We start from the raw sequence: 16,037 nt of genomic DNA, 5'->3' as shown, positions 1-16,037 counted from the left end.
GCCTGGGCAAGTCCTGTCCTGCCTGCTCTACCCATGCATCGCCTCATCCTCTGCACAAGTCTGGCTTATCTTCCCCTCGCTATCTGCAGTGCAGACGAGAAAAATGTGTCCAGAGACAAGCAATGGCTGCCCCTGTTAACAGTGACATCTAGGAAGTTTCCTGGCTCTCACCATGAACAGATTAATTACAGGTGTGGCCCCAGGCCAGTGGCCTCCATGATGGCCAGCTTCCCACTTCCTGTGTGTCGTGTGGATATAATGAGTATCTTTTTGTAAAAAAGAAATGAGAAGCAGTGGATGAGGAGCATTCTCAAGGGGCGAGTTGGGCAGCCAAGGTATCTCGTACTGTCTTGGTTGTCCTGGTCTACTTAAGATAGTTGACCTAGGCCCAGTCTTAGAAAAAGACATGAAAACAGGAGGGATGCATGTATTTGCTCACCCACAGAATTCATTCCCACCAGACTCCCACAAATAGTGGGTCAACAAGTAAAATAAGAGGCCCCTGAATGCTCAGGCTCTTTCCTCTCAGAATAACAGAGGACAGTGCTCAGGGCATATATGAGTCAAACTGGAAACTCGGGGTGGGGGTTGGGGGAAGGAGATCTTGGGGAAAAGGCTGGCTTCTCCATTTCAAAGGCACTGCCTTCTCCAGCCTCTGGAGCCACCAATCCAATGGGATGGGATTCCAGGGTGACCCGATATTAATCCAACTTCCCATGGATCACTTTAGAGCAAGAGGCAGAGAACCTTGCAGGGGGATAAAATAGACTATCTCTCTGTGAAAATATATTGCTGCTTTCATGCCCAGAGGGTTTTTATTCCTAGAAGAACATGTATTAAAATATCCAGCAGGTAAGCCATGCCATGTGCAGAACAACACACAGGAAACAGATGCAACACCGATGCTTTCTCCCTGTGTATCATGAAAAGCATAAGCACAGACTATGTCTTATATATAAATATAAATGTATTTTACTGAAGACAAAGCCCAGAGAAGCAAAGGAATTTAAGGTGAATCAGGAAGAAAATAATCCAGGCATGCTAACTGAAATGTCATTCTCCCCGCCACCTCCCCCCCACCAAGGGATAGAGGAGCGTTGATGAGGAGGAAAAACTTCACTGAAAAAAGAAAATATTACTGAAAAGCTTATGAGAAAAAAAGACCCTGTGGAAATTCCTTCTCTGTTGCTACAAGGTTCTCTGGCCCAGAGGCCAGTCGGAGGCCAGGATGGTACTTACTCACGCAGGCCATCAGGTCATGGAAGATGTCCTTGGGGAAGAGAGGGTGTTCCAGCCCCCGGAAGTAAAGCTTCAGGACGCCAGCGATGGAGTCCATATCATGGTCATTCTGGTCCCCAGCCAGCGGGTCCTCTCCTGATAAGCAACCCCCCCAAAAAAACAAAGAGGGTGAGAGAGGTAAAACACGTAGGATGAAGCAGAGGTGGTGGGGGAGGGGTGATCTAGTCAAGTTCCTCATCCCAGTCCATCAGCTCTGTCCAGCATGGCGGCCATGACAAGGGTGACCCAGGAACTGGATGAAGCAAAGACTGCTTAGGCTCAGGGTCTCCGGGCCAGAGGAGGGGCACAGGAGTTCAATACGCTTGTGCCAGACTAGCTCAGGGACAGTCCCTATGGGCTGGGGATGGGGCACAGCAACTGGCTCTTGGAGAATCACGAAACCAGGCTGGGCCTGAGCTCCTGGGGGAGGAAAGCGAGGCCACGGAGGCCAGCCCCTCTGCGCTGCTCGCACTCCTTCCGGCCTGCAACAGAGGACACCTACTTACGAGAGAACAATCATGCTGGAGCTCCCTATGGAAATTTCCTATCAGATGTGATTAGATTTAATGATTGGACCAACCTCAAATTGAAACTATATATATCCATTACAGTGACGGAAATTGCCAAAGCTTGCCCATTACCTTAATAGCCCACAGAATAATAGATGGGCTACAATGAACAGGCGCATTAGCCTTGATATTAACTACCACCAAGGGTTCCGGGTGAAGCCATAAACTGCCCAGACACCACAGTTAACTTCTTGGGTTTCAGCAGATCACCCCCAGGAAGCAGGATGAATGGGGCTGAGAAGGAGGCAGCTGAGATGGACGTTGCCATCTCTCTGCGTATCTAGGGAGAAATGTCTCTAACAGAGCAGGTGCCGGGCTGAAGAGGGAGGCGAGCTGGCTTTCCAACCTCTGGGTACCTCTCCGGGAGAAGGAGTGGAGCCAACAGTCCGGGGGGCTGGCAGACATTTGGTCTTATCTTCCAGGCTGTTTTCTCACCTCTCTCAAAGGCGTTTTTGATGTCATTCACTTCCACCTGGGATCCCGACACCCGGAAAATTCCTTCATGCTGCAGACCTGTAAAGTCAGGGAAAAGTGGTCAAGAAAAAGCAAATTCACACAGCTCCAAGCTTAGCTGCATGTCCATCTCTGCCAGCCAATGCGTATTTAAGTACCCTTTCTCCCTTCTTCAGGCCAATGGAGAAAACATGTGCAAGGATGCTGAAAAAGTCACTGGAATGGATACAAGGCATTAACGGGGAAAAAGCACCGAGTCAGAGACTTAAGGGAAGAAATCTACACCTGGCTCCATAGGGAGACTATGAGACGGGTTCCTTCCTCAACCTTTGCCTCTGTTCCCATCTGCAAAGTGGGAAGTGACCTTCCGGCATCTTCTCATCACCCAGGATCAGGAATAGGGACCTCGAGCATGGCAGGCAAGCCTTCAGATACCATCGGAGGAGTGTCAGAAGGTCTGAGGTGACAATTATGCTTTAGCTGTTCTAACACTGTTCGGCGGCTCTAGGGCACAATGCTTTGAATAGTTATGGGAAAGAGAGGACATGACAAGTGGTCAGTCAACAGACAAAATTGCCAGACACTGTGCTAGCCACTGGTCCTTGACTGCGGCTTCACGCAGAAACGTTACACTGTGATAATGTACGTGAGAACTTTGTCATCTTGGGTTAGAGTAGACGTAATCATAGTAAAATAATGCATGCATGGTGATTGCTAAGACATGCTTCATATAAATAAATCAACTGGTTCTCACAATAGCATGTAAGTAAGGTAGGGGGCACCAGCAATCCCATTTTCTAGATGAGGGGACTGGTAGGTTATAACCTGCCTTAGGTTGCCTAGGCAGTAAGAACCATGAGAGCCAGGACACAAACCCAGGCCTGCTGGCTACAAATGTGTACTCACTCCTGAAGGCCCAGCTTGTGGGGCCTACTAGAGTGAAGGTATGGAGGACCAGAAGCCATCTGTCAGTCTGAACATGGATACGGTTTGGAGAGAGCACCACACATGCAACCGCAGACCTGGTCAGGGATCCAGGAAGCCCGGCATTAGAGCTGGGCCCAGGGTTGGACTGAACTAGCGGCACTCAGGCCTGCCCCACCTTTCTCGGGAGCCCTGTGTCTCAGTCATTATTCTGCCAAAGTCTCTCGTTATGGCACGATCCCTTGAAAATGTTGATGTCAGAGAAATCTCAAACAAATTTTTCTTTAGGAAAACAAAAGAGAATACTGCTACATTTTGCCCAGTGTTTAGGGCTACCTGGTGAGGGGTGGCTGAATTCTATCAGCTAGACCAGCGGCCGCCAACCGGTGGTCAGTGGACCACTGGTGGTCCGTGAGGTCTGAAAGGTTGGTGACCGCTGAGCTAGACCTTGGAAGGTAAACCATACAGGCCAGGACTGAACTCCTGAATCCAAGTAAAGCAATATTAAGAAGCAAGTACGGGAAATTCAATTACAGGGCTTATAACAGGACTTGAATTCTCTGTTCCTTTAACATGAAGCATGTTAAAAGCCCTTTAGTACCAATGTCCTATTACCATATTAGTTACCAATAGGGTGGAACAGCCACATGCTGTTTAATCAGAAACAGTCATAGACCCAGTGAGGTGTCAAAACCACAGCAGAACAGGGATGTCATCTCAGGGACCAGACTACACGGTGTGTTCTACTTGGTAAAGCCAACAACTTGTTTCATCATATCCATGATCTTTTTCATTTTTTCTTAGTATAAAACCAATCAGACTTGGGCAAGTTATTTGGAAATGGCACAAAACCTTCCATTTTGGATCCAGCTGTCACCAAGCATTGTCCTCCTAGAGAATTCTTGAAAGGATTGCTACAGCACCACCTCCTGCTCACCTATTTTATCCCTTCACCCTGAAAACGATGGAGTTCTCCCATCCGGACTCAGTCTTGGTTGTTCCTTACATCCCTTCTCCTTCACATCTTCCTGGATCACCCTTACCCACCATTCACAGATGAGCCTCAGATTTCTCATCTCTATAATGGGGACTAAATATCTGCCTCCCAGGGGACATGAAAATAGTACGAATGTGCAAACGGGTGGCCACAAACACTTCAGAACTGACACATGTTATGGACTCTATCCCCATTAAGTGCACATAAACAAAAAATGTAATCACAGTTTCTAGGGAGTTTAGGGATACCTTGAGTCCCCATCTGGGGGAAAAGTTCAATTTAACTGAACAAATGTTTTTTTTTAAAAAATAGCTACAATGTACTTTTCTTTCTTTAAATCAACAACATAGAGGACACATATATATCCTTACACCCTCTTCTTTCTCGCATGAAAGGTAACATGCTTTTTTACTTTTACTTTTTAACTTTTATTTTATTGGTTTGAGAATGAGAGAGAGAGAGAAAGAAAGAGAGAGATTGATTTGTTGTTCCAGTTATTTATGCATTCATTGGTTGCTTCTTGTATGTGCCCTGATCAGGGATCAAAACCACAACTTGGTGTATGGGGACGACTCTAACCAACTAAACACCACAACCAGGGCTAAAGGCAGCATGCTTTAGATCAGCGGTTCTCAACCTGTGGGTTGCTACCCCTTTGGCGGTCGAACGACCCTTTCACAGGGGTCGCCTAAGACCATCCTGCATATCAGATATTTACATTACGATTCATAACAGTAGCAACATTACAGTTATGAAGTAGCAACGAAAATAATTTTATGGTTGGGTCACAACATGAGGAACTGTATTTAAAGGGCCAGAAGGTTGAGAACCACTGCTTTAAACACTCTTTTGCACTTTTCTTTTTCATTCGACAATATATCCTGGAAGTCTCTCCATGTCATTTCCTGGAGTTCCTCCTCATTCTTTTTTGGTAGCTGTACAGTATCCCACTGTATGGATATACCACAGTTTATTCAACCACTCTTCTATATAAAGGCATTTAGGTTGTTTCTAATATTTTGTAATTACAAATGATGCTGCAATAAATAAACTTGTGCATATGTAGTTTTATGCTGTTGTGTATCTTTAGGGTGAATCCTATAAGGATTGCTGATCAGAAGACAAGTGCATATGCAGTTTTGCCAAATTCCCCTCCAAAAGGGTTGTAGCGATTTGCATTGCCATCAGCAATATGTAAGCACACTACAGAAACATGCTAAGGTACAATATCCGAAACCCATCCACTTTCTCAGCTCTTCCACAGCTAACACCCTGGCCCAGGCCACTGTCCTGTCTTCCCTGGGCTACTGCAGCAGCCTCCTATAAAAAACCACTCCCTGTTCAGAATTCTCCAATAGCTTCCCACTCACTCAGAACAAAACCCAAACACCCACCCTAGCCAACGAAGCCTGAAGTATGACCACTCTCCTCTCCACTCACTCTGTTCCAGCCACAGTGGCCTCCTGTGTGCTGGCCCTTGCGTATGCCAAGGATATCTGCATCTGATGTTCCTTCTCCCCCAGATACTCTTCCCCAGAAACCCTCATGGCTCACTCCCTTACATCCTTCAGGACTCTGCTCAAATGTCACCTTAGGTGACCCTAGGCTTTTCCTGACCCTGCCTAGAACAGTGCCCCCTCTCCATTCTCCATCTCCTCACCTCGCTTTACTTTTCTTCATGACACTCACCAACACCTGGCATATATATTAACTTATTTATGGACTATACAAGTGATCATTTATTTATTTGCCCTTTAGTAGAATATAGGGCTCATGAAGAAAGGAACTTTTTCTTGGCACACAATGAGCAACCAATGTATATGTCTGTTGAATGAATGAATGAATAGAATGCATGGATGAACAAATAGGAGTACAGACGCTCTTTTTCTTATTGTCCTTTAGGCACAAATAATTCTTCCTCCCATGAACTTAGTTTGGACTTATCTTTGCCAACTGCTTGACCATTAATCATTACTATCTTGTGAAATTTCTTATGCTGCTGTTCTGAATTACTAAAGCTTATCTCTTTAAGTTTTCACTTGCTCATTTATTTTCTCCCGACTGTATCATAAAACCAGGGAAAGACAGCAACAGCGTACTGTCCCTGTTTCTGTTTTCCTGTTTGGCAATGCACGGCGCCCAGCATGGATCAGGGGCTTGATAAATATTTGTTGACTGTTCAGGAATGATGTAAAATGCTGTTACTTCAAGTGAATAGAGATAAGATGAAAAATTGTAGCTGATTAGAATGGGGTTAAGTTGTAGGCATGCTAAAATAATTACTATTTCAAAAATGAACCCAAGCAGTTTATCAGGAGAGAGGAAGGAGACCAACAATTATCTACACATCTCCTTGGCTCCTCGAGGGTCATTCTGTCCTTTTTCCCTATAATTAGACAGGAAAGCACCTAAAAACAGTTTCTAATGCCTAGTTCCTAGAAATCTTCATGGCGCTAGCTCAGCTATCTGTGCTCTCTAAACACTTGTACACTTGGAAGGTCAATTCTCCGGCAGTTCACCTCTGACCCTAAATTCTGTCCAAGCAACCAAGGAGCTGGTGAAGAAGGAATGGAGTTTCTGAGACTGAGCTTTAAGCAGAAGATAGCGTGAGTTGACTTGGGGCGAGAAGGAGCCAGTCCCGACCGACTCTCAAATGTGGGCTACAACTTTAAGACCAGCTTCTAACTGCGCTCTTGACGATGCTGTATACAGTGAGACCAAACAGAACAAAACCTGAATGTTTTTGGAATCAATGCAACATTCCAAAGGAGTTGTTTGCAAAGCAGTCTGATGCAAAATGCCAATGTGACATAACGGTGAAGGCTGTGCAGTGGGAGATACGTGCAAAGATGGTGAGTAATGGTGAAACTACCGGCACACATCATGCCAGCTGTACTAATTCACTTAACAGCTGTCATCTAAAACTCACTCGCAAGCTAGAAAAGGAAGTGTGGTAAAAGGCTGAAGCCTTCTGGGTCAAAACATGTGATGTCTTTCTCTCAAGGTCTATGTGTGGCCATTCGGAAGTAGAAAATATTACATGAACAAATACCATCTTATTCCTTTTCTGAGAATGTCAGGATGGGAAGTCAGTTTCTACGCTTGCTGCTGAAAGAATTCCTGGAAGTTCTTCCCGACTTTGCAAATATGAGCAAGGCTAGCACCCTGCTTACCGTGTCTGCTGATAAACCGGATACAGCTTTCTACCACCAGAGGAATTGCCTGGCTGGAATCCTGAAAGGCCAAAGAGAAACACGTTAGGATCTCTAAACACGGATAGCCCAGGGTCAGAGAAAACGGGACGAAGTGTGAGGAACTTGTCTCAGCTGGTCAGTGGCTGGTCCACAGAAAAGTATCCAGCTTCTCTGCCCTGTAGGCTCCAGAGCTCATACACAGCAATCCGCTTGGAATGCCACACAGATGCCTTAAGTCCAGCATGTCCTACAGGAAACTGATCATCTTTTATCCCAAATCAGATCCTTACCCTCAGCCATCCAATCAATACATTTTTGTCAAGTATGCCTCCTAAATATCTCTCAAATCCATTCCCTTTCTCCCTCTCCATTGCCACCAACCCAATCCAATTCATCATTTTTCAATCCCCACCCTTGTCCTCCAAACCAAGCTCTTCTTCCTTTACATAGTGGTTAGGTGACCTTTAAAAGTGTGCATCTGACTGTTTACTCTCTAGGCTAAACTCTTTGAAAGACTCTTCCTGCTTTATTTACAGCCTTGCATGGCCAGGGCCTGCCTTGGCCTCCAGTTTCATCTCCTTCTGCTCTTTTCTAGTCTCCATTTCAGCCACACTGGCCTTCTTTCGGTTCCTCAGATAAGTCCTCCTTGTCAATGGCTTTGCATGAGCTGCTCTGCATCTGGAATGCTCTCCTCATACCAGGATCCTGCCCCATAGTCTCAATGTAAGAACCACACTTCCTCAAGGATGCTTTTCCAGACTCCCAGATGAGCTCAGGGCCCTGTCTACAGGGGAAAGGCTATGGAGAGAAATAAGAGGGCCAAGCCTCGGAAATGCCTGAATTTAGAGGGCTGGAGAAAGAAGGGCCACCAAGGAAGATATGGAAGCCACAGGAAAGGAAATGCTGGGCTGAGGGGAGCAGGGAGAGTTTGGAAGCAGCAGTTGCGGTATCTCTTTATGAAGAAAAGTCTGAGCTGGTTTGAACCTAGGGTCAAAAATGACTGGAACCTATTAGGGACTCTCTAAAACAAAAGCTACTAGATTCATCCTCTTGTTTGGCTGATTTGCAATAAACAAATAATTATTTATTCCCTGGTTAGTTACTTTTATAAGAATGCTCATCATCCAAATTACTTACTATTTACCCTCATGACTATCAGAAAACGCTTTACTAATCCACCATTAGATTTGAGCTGTTGGACAAAAACTGGGGCAGCAGAATGAAAATAAGGTCTGTATTTGATTAGGGCTTTTGGTGTATTCTGGAACTTTTATGCAAATCTAGCAACAGGCAAATATGCTTGGCCTGCAACTGCTTAGGTGCAACAGGATGCAAGCCAGAGGGGTGCCATTCCTCTCCACGGCGTCCAACCAGGTGTGCAAACCACTGTGGTCTACGACACTGCAGCCAGAGTGGAGGTATGAAGCCCTTAGGCATACTCTCTATCCATGAGTAGGAGGCCCAGTTTTAGTCCAGGAACTGAAAGGAACAAGCTTCGAGTCCAATCCTATTCTTAAGTGTTTAAAGGGAAAAAAGGGCTTGCTTTCTCTTTAAGAGATCCACCTATTAATTTTAAATGCATTAAGTTATCCCTGGGAGTCACTCCATTACGGCAGAAAAAGGGAAGAAGAAAAAAATTAAAGGAACAAGAGGAAAGAGAATTGCAATGAACTTTCTATAAATGAACTTTCTATAATTTTAAAAATATGTAATTGTATCCAATGGTGGTCTCATTAAAATGAGATCCAAAGCAGAGAAGGCAAAACAAAACAAAACAAAACCCAACAGTGACAGCAAAGCTAAGACAAGTGAGGGCTATGTCATCTGGGTCCCCCAGCTGGACGACCCAGCCAGCCAGAGCCGTCAGATCGGCTGAAGACCCTGCTGGGCTGCCGACACCACAGACACGAGGTGGCCTCTATATTCGATTATCTCCCAGTGGCAACAGTCACTGTGATTTACCTAAAATGACTTTTTAAAGCCTGGATCAGCTTTCCCCTGAGTAGATACAAAGACATTTCTGAGCTCTTCTCACCTCCTCCCTGCTAACTGCCTACTGCATAGCTGGTATGAGCTTAGGAGATACAAAATCATTTCAGTATTTGCCACGAAGAATAAATTAGGAAGTCAAATTTGCTATTGCAAAACACAATCCAATTAATTTTTTAAACAAGCCCAAATGCTGTTTAGATTATATCATCCCTTGATGTGGATTACCCATCCACTGCTTTCTAAGATCTCCCTTAAATATGGGTAATAAGAGCTAGCTGCCCAGTGTCGGATTTTAATCCAACACTGAAGATTATGCACAAAATTGCCTGCCTAGCAATCCTAGATCAGACTTATCTTTGCATTTTTAGGATGTCTTAGAAATACACCTAGGATGACCGCACCACTAGAAACAAGCATCTGCAAACATAAAGCAAGAGTGCCTGGCGTGGGTCATTGGCTGCTGGGAGCTTCTGCCCTATTGGTACAGATGTATGAAGTGTGAGGCCTTTCTCCTGGCCTTCTGAAGGACTGACGCCAAGGGCAGTTCTGGAAAAATCTGCTACAGTCAAATCAAATGTCACTACGTAAGATGAACAAATCAGAAAGATCATGGTCACTCTAGCTAAACAAACTAAATCAATGAAGTTGCCAAAATGTTAAACACTAGAGGCCCGGTGCATGAATTCATGCACGGGTGGGGTCCGGCCTGCCCGCCCTGATCAGGGTCATCGGGGCGGGGCCAGCTGGGGGAAGGGGCCATGGGAGGTTGGGAGGGGTGCAGACTGGGGCTCCCCGGTTGGCTGCCGCAGTGCGCGTCATAGCGACTGGTCATTCCGGTCGCTTGGCTTATATATATATAGATGCTATGACTACATGGTACATTCCAAACACAGGCATGAAGTCAGATAAGTGTCTGTCTTGCCTACAGTGGAATTCCATAGATGTCAGCGGGAGATTATCATTTTCACACCAGACCAGTCTGGCTCTTTCTGGGCTCTTACCTGCTTCCTCACGGTTGAGCTACGCCTGTGGTTGACCCCATAGAATCAGAGAGGACCAATCCAGCAAAAGGGAGGAAAAAGAAAATGGGGTTAAAAACAATCTGTTCGATGGTTAATGAAACAAGTCACATTATTCTGCTAAGACCCAGAAATGGCTAAGAGACTCGATAAATTACTTTCCAAATAAAACCCATTAAAGCTCTTTTCACAAATGTACAGAGTTTCTGCTTTTCATGTCTGTCACCATTCAAAATCAGAATAGAAGGGAATTGATTCAATTTGCAGTAAAAAAAAAAATATTTGGGCTGACAATAAGATCTCCCTGCAAGGAAACATTAGTAAACACCAAAGGAAGCTACAGATTTCTCTCTTGGAAGTACTTCGGCAAAAGAGAGAGAGCAACTTTTCTTAAAAAATTTAGAGGGTAGAGAGTCCAGATTCGAAGGAACCTTGGGGATCCTCTCGCTGTGTTTAGCCTCAGAAGGCTTTCTCCAAAGGAATCTGACTCAGAGGCACAGTGCTCCAAGAAACAGGCGCAGCGTTGCCTTGTGTGACTGAAGGTAGGGGCCAGAGCCTGGCTCCTGGGCTCCCTCTGCCCCTTCCATCAGGCGGCCCCTAATGAACCTCTCTGGAACCCTAGAGCTCCTCAGGTCTACTGGAATGCTTTTTGTCTCGTAGATGAGAAAACTGGAGTTCAGAGAAGCCAAAGAGCGGCCCAACGTCACACAGTGAAAGAACACAGCATAAGGGAATTCAACTTATACTAAGACTGTATCACCATGAAGATACACTCCACAGAATTCTATTATCCTGGTTCCCTCCAGTCATCAAGATTAATGGAACCTTTATTGTAATCCACAATGACAAAACGATGAAAGCCAAATGAAGCTATTTCTAAATAACGAGCCTATGATTGTAAATGGCCTCATGATTATTGTGTGTGTTGGCAGATATAAGTGGTTGATATAATGGGCTAACCCAGGGTCTCCAAGGAGTCCGGCCATTAAAGCTCTTTCTCCAGTTAAATCAGCACATGTTTAGGCATCTGAGAACTGTTGGCTGAATGAATGCCTTGCTCTCTGCCAGCTCACGAGTTTTCTCATAGCAGCTCCATCACTGGGAGGGAAAATATTTGGCTGGGGTGGGGAAGGAAGGGGAAGGTGGAGAAAGATTGGGCGGGTTGCATACTTGTACACCGGGCCAGGATTTCTACCAATGCTGTTTGGCAAGACAATGCAATGTAATATTTCAATATCCAACAACAGCCACTAATAGAGGCTGTCATCTTTTCTGTGCATCAAAAAAAATTCTCAAATGCTATCTCCTGATCTTCCTTCTCAGGGTCAGAGACTTTCCAAAACCCACATGTTTACGTCTGGCAGCTAAGGTTGGGTTACCAGGATCCTCCCTCCAGAGTTGAACATTTCTTTTCCTTGCAATGTAGTGGCTTCTGGGAGTTTCTGGGATTATTTCAGCAAATGATAACTCCCCTCCCTCAGTTCGGCTCAGGTCTTTTCCTAAGTCCCAGCAGACCCCACTTCCATTTGGGGCCAGGTGGTGTCAGCAAGGCAAAGGGAAAAAGCAACCTCTGCCCTAGGCCACTCCTTTGCAAAGCCATCTGATGCCTTTGCAAATCAACTCTTTGGCTCTTTATCAGGCTGGGATCTCTCTACCCCACACCCGTTCCCAGATCATCCCAAGTCACACCTACCTGGCCAGACTGCAGTCTGTCCTCTGACCTGTTGGAAAGACAAAAGCAAAAAGCACATGTTGAAGCAGAGGATGAAAGAGTGAGACTTGCTTCTGGGAATCAACATGTCTGCCTGGCTCCCCAGAGAACCTCCATTAGTATCAGAGCGTGACCAGCCTTCAGTGCAAAAGAAAAGAGAAGCTTCCAGAGCCCCTTTCTGGGAAAGGGTTGTTTTTGATACTTGTTCCCAGTCCAGGGCTGCAGGTGTCCCTAAATCTTAGGTTTGCCTACTCTGCTTCCCAATGAGGTGGATTTAGGGGAACAATAGCAAGGCAGACCACACGTTAGAGAACCTTTCTGTAGATGAAATTTAGCTTCTCTTCTGTGTACACTGTGTGTGTGTGTGTGTGTGTGTGTGTGTGTGTGTGTGTGGTGAGGAGTGAGGAGGAAGGGACAGCGAAGATATGAAAGTTCTAGTTTTAAATTCATACTAAATTCTCCTGTTCAGTTGGGCTGGGGTGGCAAGAGGAAAATGAGATTCAACACTGACATTGTTATAAAACTGTGGTTTCTCAATTCAGTAGTGGATCCTAATATTAAGTTTAATGGGTCACAGCCAGCTTTAAAACATGAGATTGAAAATCTCAATGTTCATAAGAAGTATTTCTATGTTTTTTAAAAAATACAATGCAGCCGAAACTGGTTTGGCTCAGTGGATAGAGCGTCGGCCTGCGGACTGAAGGGTCCCAGGTTCGATTCCGGTCAAGGGCATGTACCTGGGTTGCGGGCACATCCCCAGTAGATGTGCAGGAGGCAGCTGATTGATGTTTCTCTCTCATTGATGTTTCTGACTCTCTATCTCTCTCCCTTCCTCTCTGTAAAAAATCAATGAAATATATTAAAAAAAAATACAATGCATGTATGCATGGGCCATGTGTGCGTGGGTCCACTGTTAACCACACTTGGTCTGTATTAGACCCAATTGGATAAACCAGGGAAAACCCAAGCAGGCCCAGAATGGAGAAGCTCCCACACTCCTCATCTGTGCTCCTGGAAAGGCAACTCCAAGGGCTGAGAGAGGGCAGGGCTTTTTCTTGCCTTTAAAGGCTGCTAATTGTTGATTACAGTTCAGCTCTTCTTGAGAAACACCCTCCCCCACCCCTAACAGCCTCTCATTACCAAAGGCTCAGCTTTCATCTGCAAAAATATTATTCTGAGCCATTATTTTCAACATCTGGCCCATTTCCACTCTGGAATATTCATACACATCAATTATCTCTCTGTGGCAGGAACAAGGGGCTCTTGTGTTATGGTGACAAATACATACAGAAGGCAGGGACATTGACGACGTGCACACAGGAAGATCTATAGCTATTTTTTTTCCCCTTACTGCTAGAACCTGTCATATTCAGATGAAGGCAATTTGCAGCACTAATGAATGGTCACCAACCTTCGCCCCTCCATAGCAGCACATCTGGTGCATGCGCAAACCCATTCTCTCTCACAGGCAGGCTCCCCCCAACCCCCACCAGGCCCTGTTCCCCATCTCACTTAAGGGCTGTGCTTCAATTATCTTGGCAAAAAGAAATCATGGTTATAAACTTGCTCCAAATAGTTCTGGGCTTTCTTTCCTCTGATTCCCCATGGAACAATCTGATAACCCAAGAGTAAAGATTTTCTATCAGCAAAGTTTGGATCTCAAAGCCCAAATCTGTTCAGCATGAGTCTCTTGGGTGGTGGGGAGAAAGGAGAACAGAAGTTACCTAACAGGCTTTCTTCACATAAAAGAAAATGCCCGAAAAATCACAATGTCAAAGACATGAGAGAGAAAAGAATCATCTGGGGGAAGTGTCCAGGGCAGGAGAAGGACAGGGCGTGAAGGGTGGGTAGGAGGCTCTGGTAAGAAAAGCAGAGCTGTGATTCCTGGGGCCAATGAGCCAATGAATGCTGGGCACTTTCCTCTACTCCGCAGTGTCTGAGGAGTGCTCAGGTTTTACTTTACAAGGTTGGACTTTGTGTCAGTGCAGGTTTGCCTTTCCCTGGTGTTACCACAAATGCCCCGTAGGCTCCCATTTCCCATCTTTAAGTGAGATTAGTGGGGCAGGAGGAGGGGCCCGCCCGCATTCAGAGGCATCCCCAACCTGGGAATCCCATTAATCATAGGATGCTGAGAGACCTGGGCAGGGTGCCAAGAACCCCAGGGAAGCTTCTCTTTCAACCTTCGCCTTCTGTTTGACAGCTGGGGGAAAAAAAGTCCAGAATGCCAGTCCCGTTCTCTGCCTTGCCACTTCCCAGGGTCTGGTTAAAGTCATACTCTGAGACGAGCTCGTCCATTCAGCACCTTGGCCTCAGCAGGGCCCAGGCAGAGAGAGGGCTGCCATGTAGCATCAGGGCTGCTCAAAGCAGAAGGAAACCGCTGCTCTACTGTGATGCTACAGAAAGCAGCAGTCTGTCCGTCACTGTGCCTTTGAATCCCCTCTCCTCTCCTCAGAGCAGCTGGGCAGCTGCTCCAGCCTCAGTCCTGCCACAGAGGAGCTGAGAGTTTTCACAAAGTGTCTGGAGAGTAAGTAACGCCTCGGCCTTTTACCCAGGTCACGGCAGAGGAGGCGCAGGAAGGGGACTGGGTAGAGAGCAGGCACGCTCCATTTAAACAAATAGACGATGCACATTAGTGCTTCATTAAGCACCGGCCTGTTCCCATTACTCACGCAGCCATCTGGGGAGTGTGCTTCCACATCACAGGCTAGAAAAAGAAGTGCATTCACACGACCAGACCAGGGCTGGCTTAGGGTAGAGGCTCAGCAATACAGTCCAGGGCTCAGCCTTCCCCTCAATGCAAACCTCCAGCAGCGCCCCCACACTCACTTTCACCCAGGGTTTTCTGGAGAAGGTCGTGCTTGGCTTGCAGCTTGGTAATGAGGTTCCTGCCCTCCAGGTACTCCTTCATTTTCTGTAGGGGAGGAGGAGAAAGAGCAATCAGACTCCTGAAGAAGAAAAAAATCACAGATGTACAGCTGTACAATCCCCTTCACAGAGAGCACTTGGTTTCTGACCCACTTTCTACCAGGTCCATTGTTTATTTCTTTATGACCCCGAGCATCTGGACAGCTGCTGATTTTCATGGGAGTTCCGCATTGGCCAGTGTAAGAAATGTCTCTGACAGCCCCTCATTCATCTCTTTCAGTTCCACTGAAAAGGAGTAGGGGGTGTAGGGGCTGACTGAGCCTGGTCTTCTTGGTGTGAGGACACACATCTGCCACTGGTCACCTTCACTGACATCCAGCCCTGCCCCTCCCCGCAACAGGGTGCATTCCATCACACCAGGAGCAATGCCAATGGCAGACGCAGCCCCCACCCCAGCTGCAAGCCCAGCACGCACAGCATCTTTGTCTAAGCCTGTCTTAATCAGCTTCTTCCTCCATCTGCATGGAGTCTTTGTGGAAAGCCTGGGATTTCTGAGCTTTCAAGAGGGGCTGCCACTCCCCACTTGCACATACACATATCGGCAGCGCCAAACAGAAGACAAGGGTATGGGAATGCCATGCCATCTTCTCGCACAGTTAAAATACGATTGCTGTGCTGCATTTTCTGATGTGACCTCTCTCAACCCTTGAACGCCCAGTGAGAGACTAGGTTTCCCTGGACAATTCATCAAATCTTCAAAACAACCTTATGAGCTATTAATGCCACTATCCCCATTTTATGAACGAAGGCACTGAGATTTGGAGAGATTAAATAAATTGCTTAAGGTCAAACAGCGAGTGAGTGGTAAAGCCAGTATCCAAACATATGTAGTTTGACAATACAGTGTGTGCACTTAACCATTATGGTAACATGCTCCCATTATGTTACCAAGCAGGAAAAGGAGAACACGGCACAGTATCAATTCTTTGTATACATGTGAATATACGCAGCAAATTAAGGGTGTTTAGAGCACTT

General features: G+C 46.1%; 1 protein-coding gene across 15 annotated transcripts in view; it reads right to left on the bottom strand.

Annotated features, from left to right (window-relative positions):
* The window catches only part of SRGAP2 (SLIT-ROBO Rho GTPase activating protein 2), a 239,460-nt gene that overhangs the window by 23,185 nt on the left and 200,238 nt on the right, over nucleotides 1-16,037 (bottom strand). For all 15 annotated transcript variants that reach the window (XM_023758976.1, XM_023758978.1, XM_023758979.1 and 12 more), the window contains 6 exons: nucleotides 14,964-15,048; nucleotides 12,120-12,147; nucleotides 10,409-10,433; nucleotides 7,395-7,455; nucleotides 2,283-2,360; nucleotides 1,240-1,374 (listed from right to left, as the gene is read on the bottom strand). In XM_023758976.1, coding sequence (XP_023614744.1) covers nucleotides 1,240-1,374; nucleotides 2,283-2,360; nucleotides 7,395-7,455; nucleotides 10,409-10,433; nucleotides 12,120-12,147; nucleotides 14,964-15,048 — 412 coding nt within the window. The remainder of the gene's footprint in view (nucleotides 1-1,239; nucleotides 1,375-2,282; nucleotides 2,361-7,394; nucleotides 7,456-10,408; nucleotides 10,434-12,119; nucleotides 12,148-14,963; nucleotides 15,049-16,037) is intronic.

The sequence above is a fragment of the Myotis lucifugus genome, unplaced genomic scaffold, assembly GCF_000147115.1.
Source record: "Myotis lucifugus unplaced genomic scaffold, Myoluc2.0 scaffold_145, whole genome shotgun sequence".
NCBI lineage: Eukaryota > Metazoa > Chordata > Mammalia > Chiroptera > Vespertilionidae > Myotis > Myotis lucifugus.
Note: the sequence above shows the minus strand (reverse complement) of the source record. Positions and strands in the feature narration are given on the sequence as shown.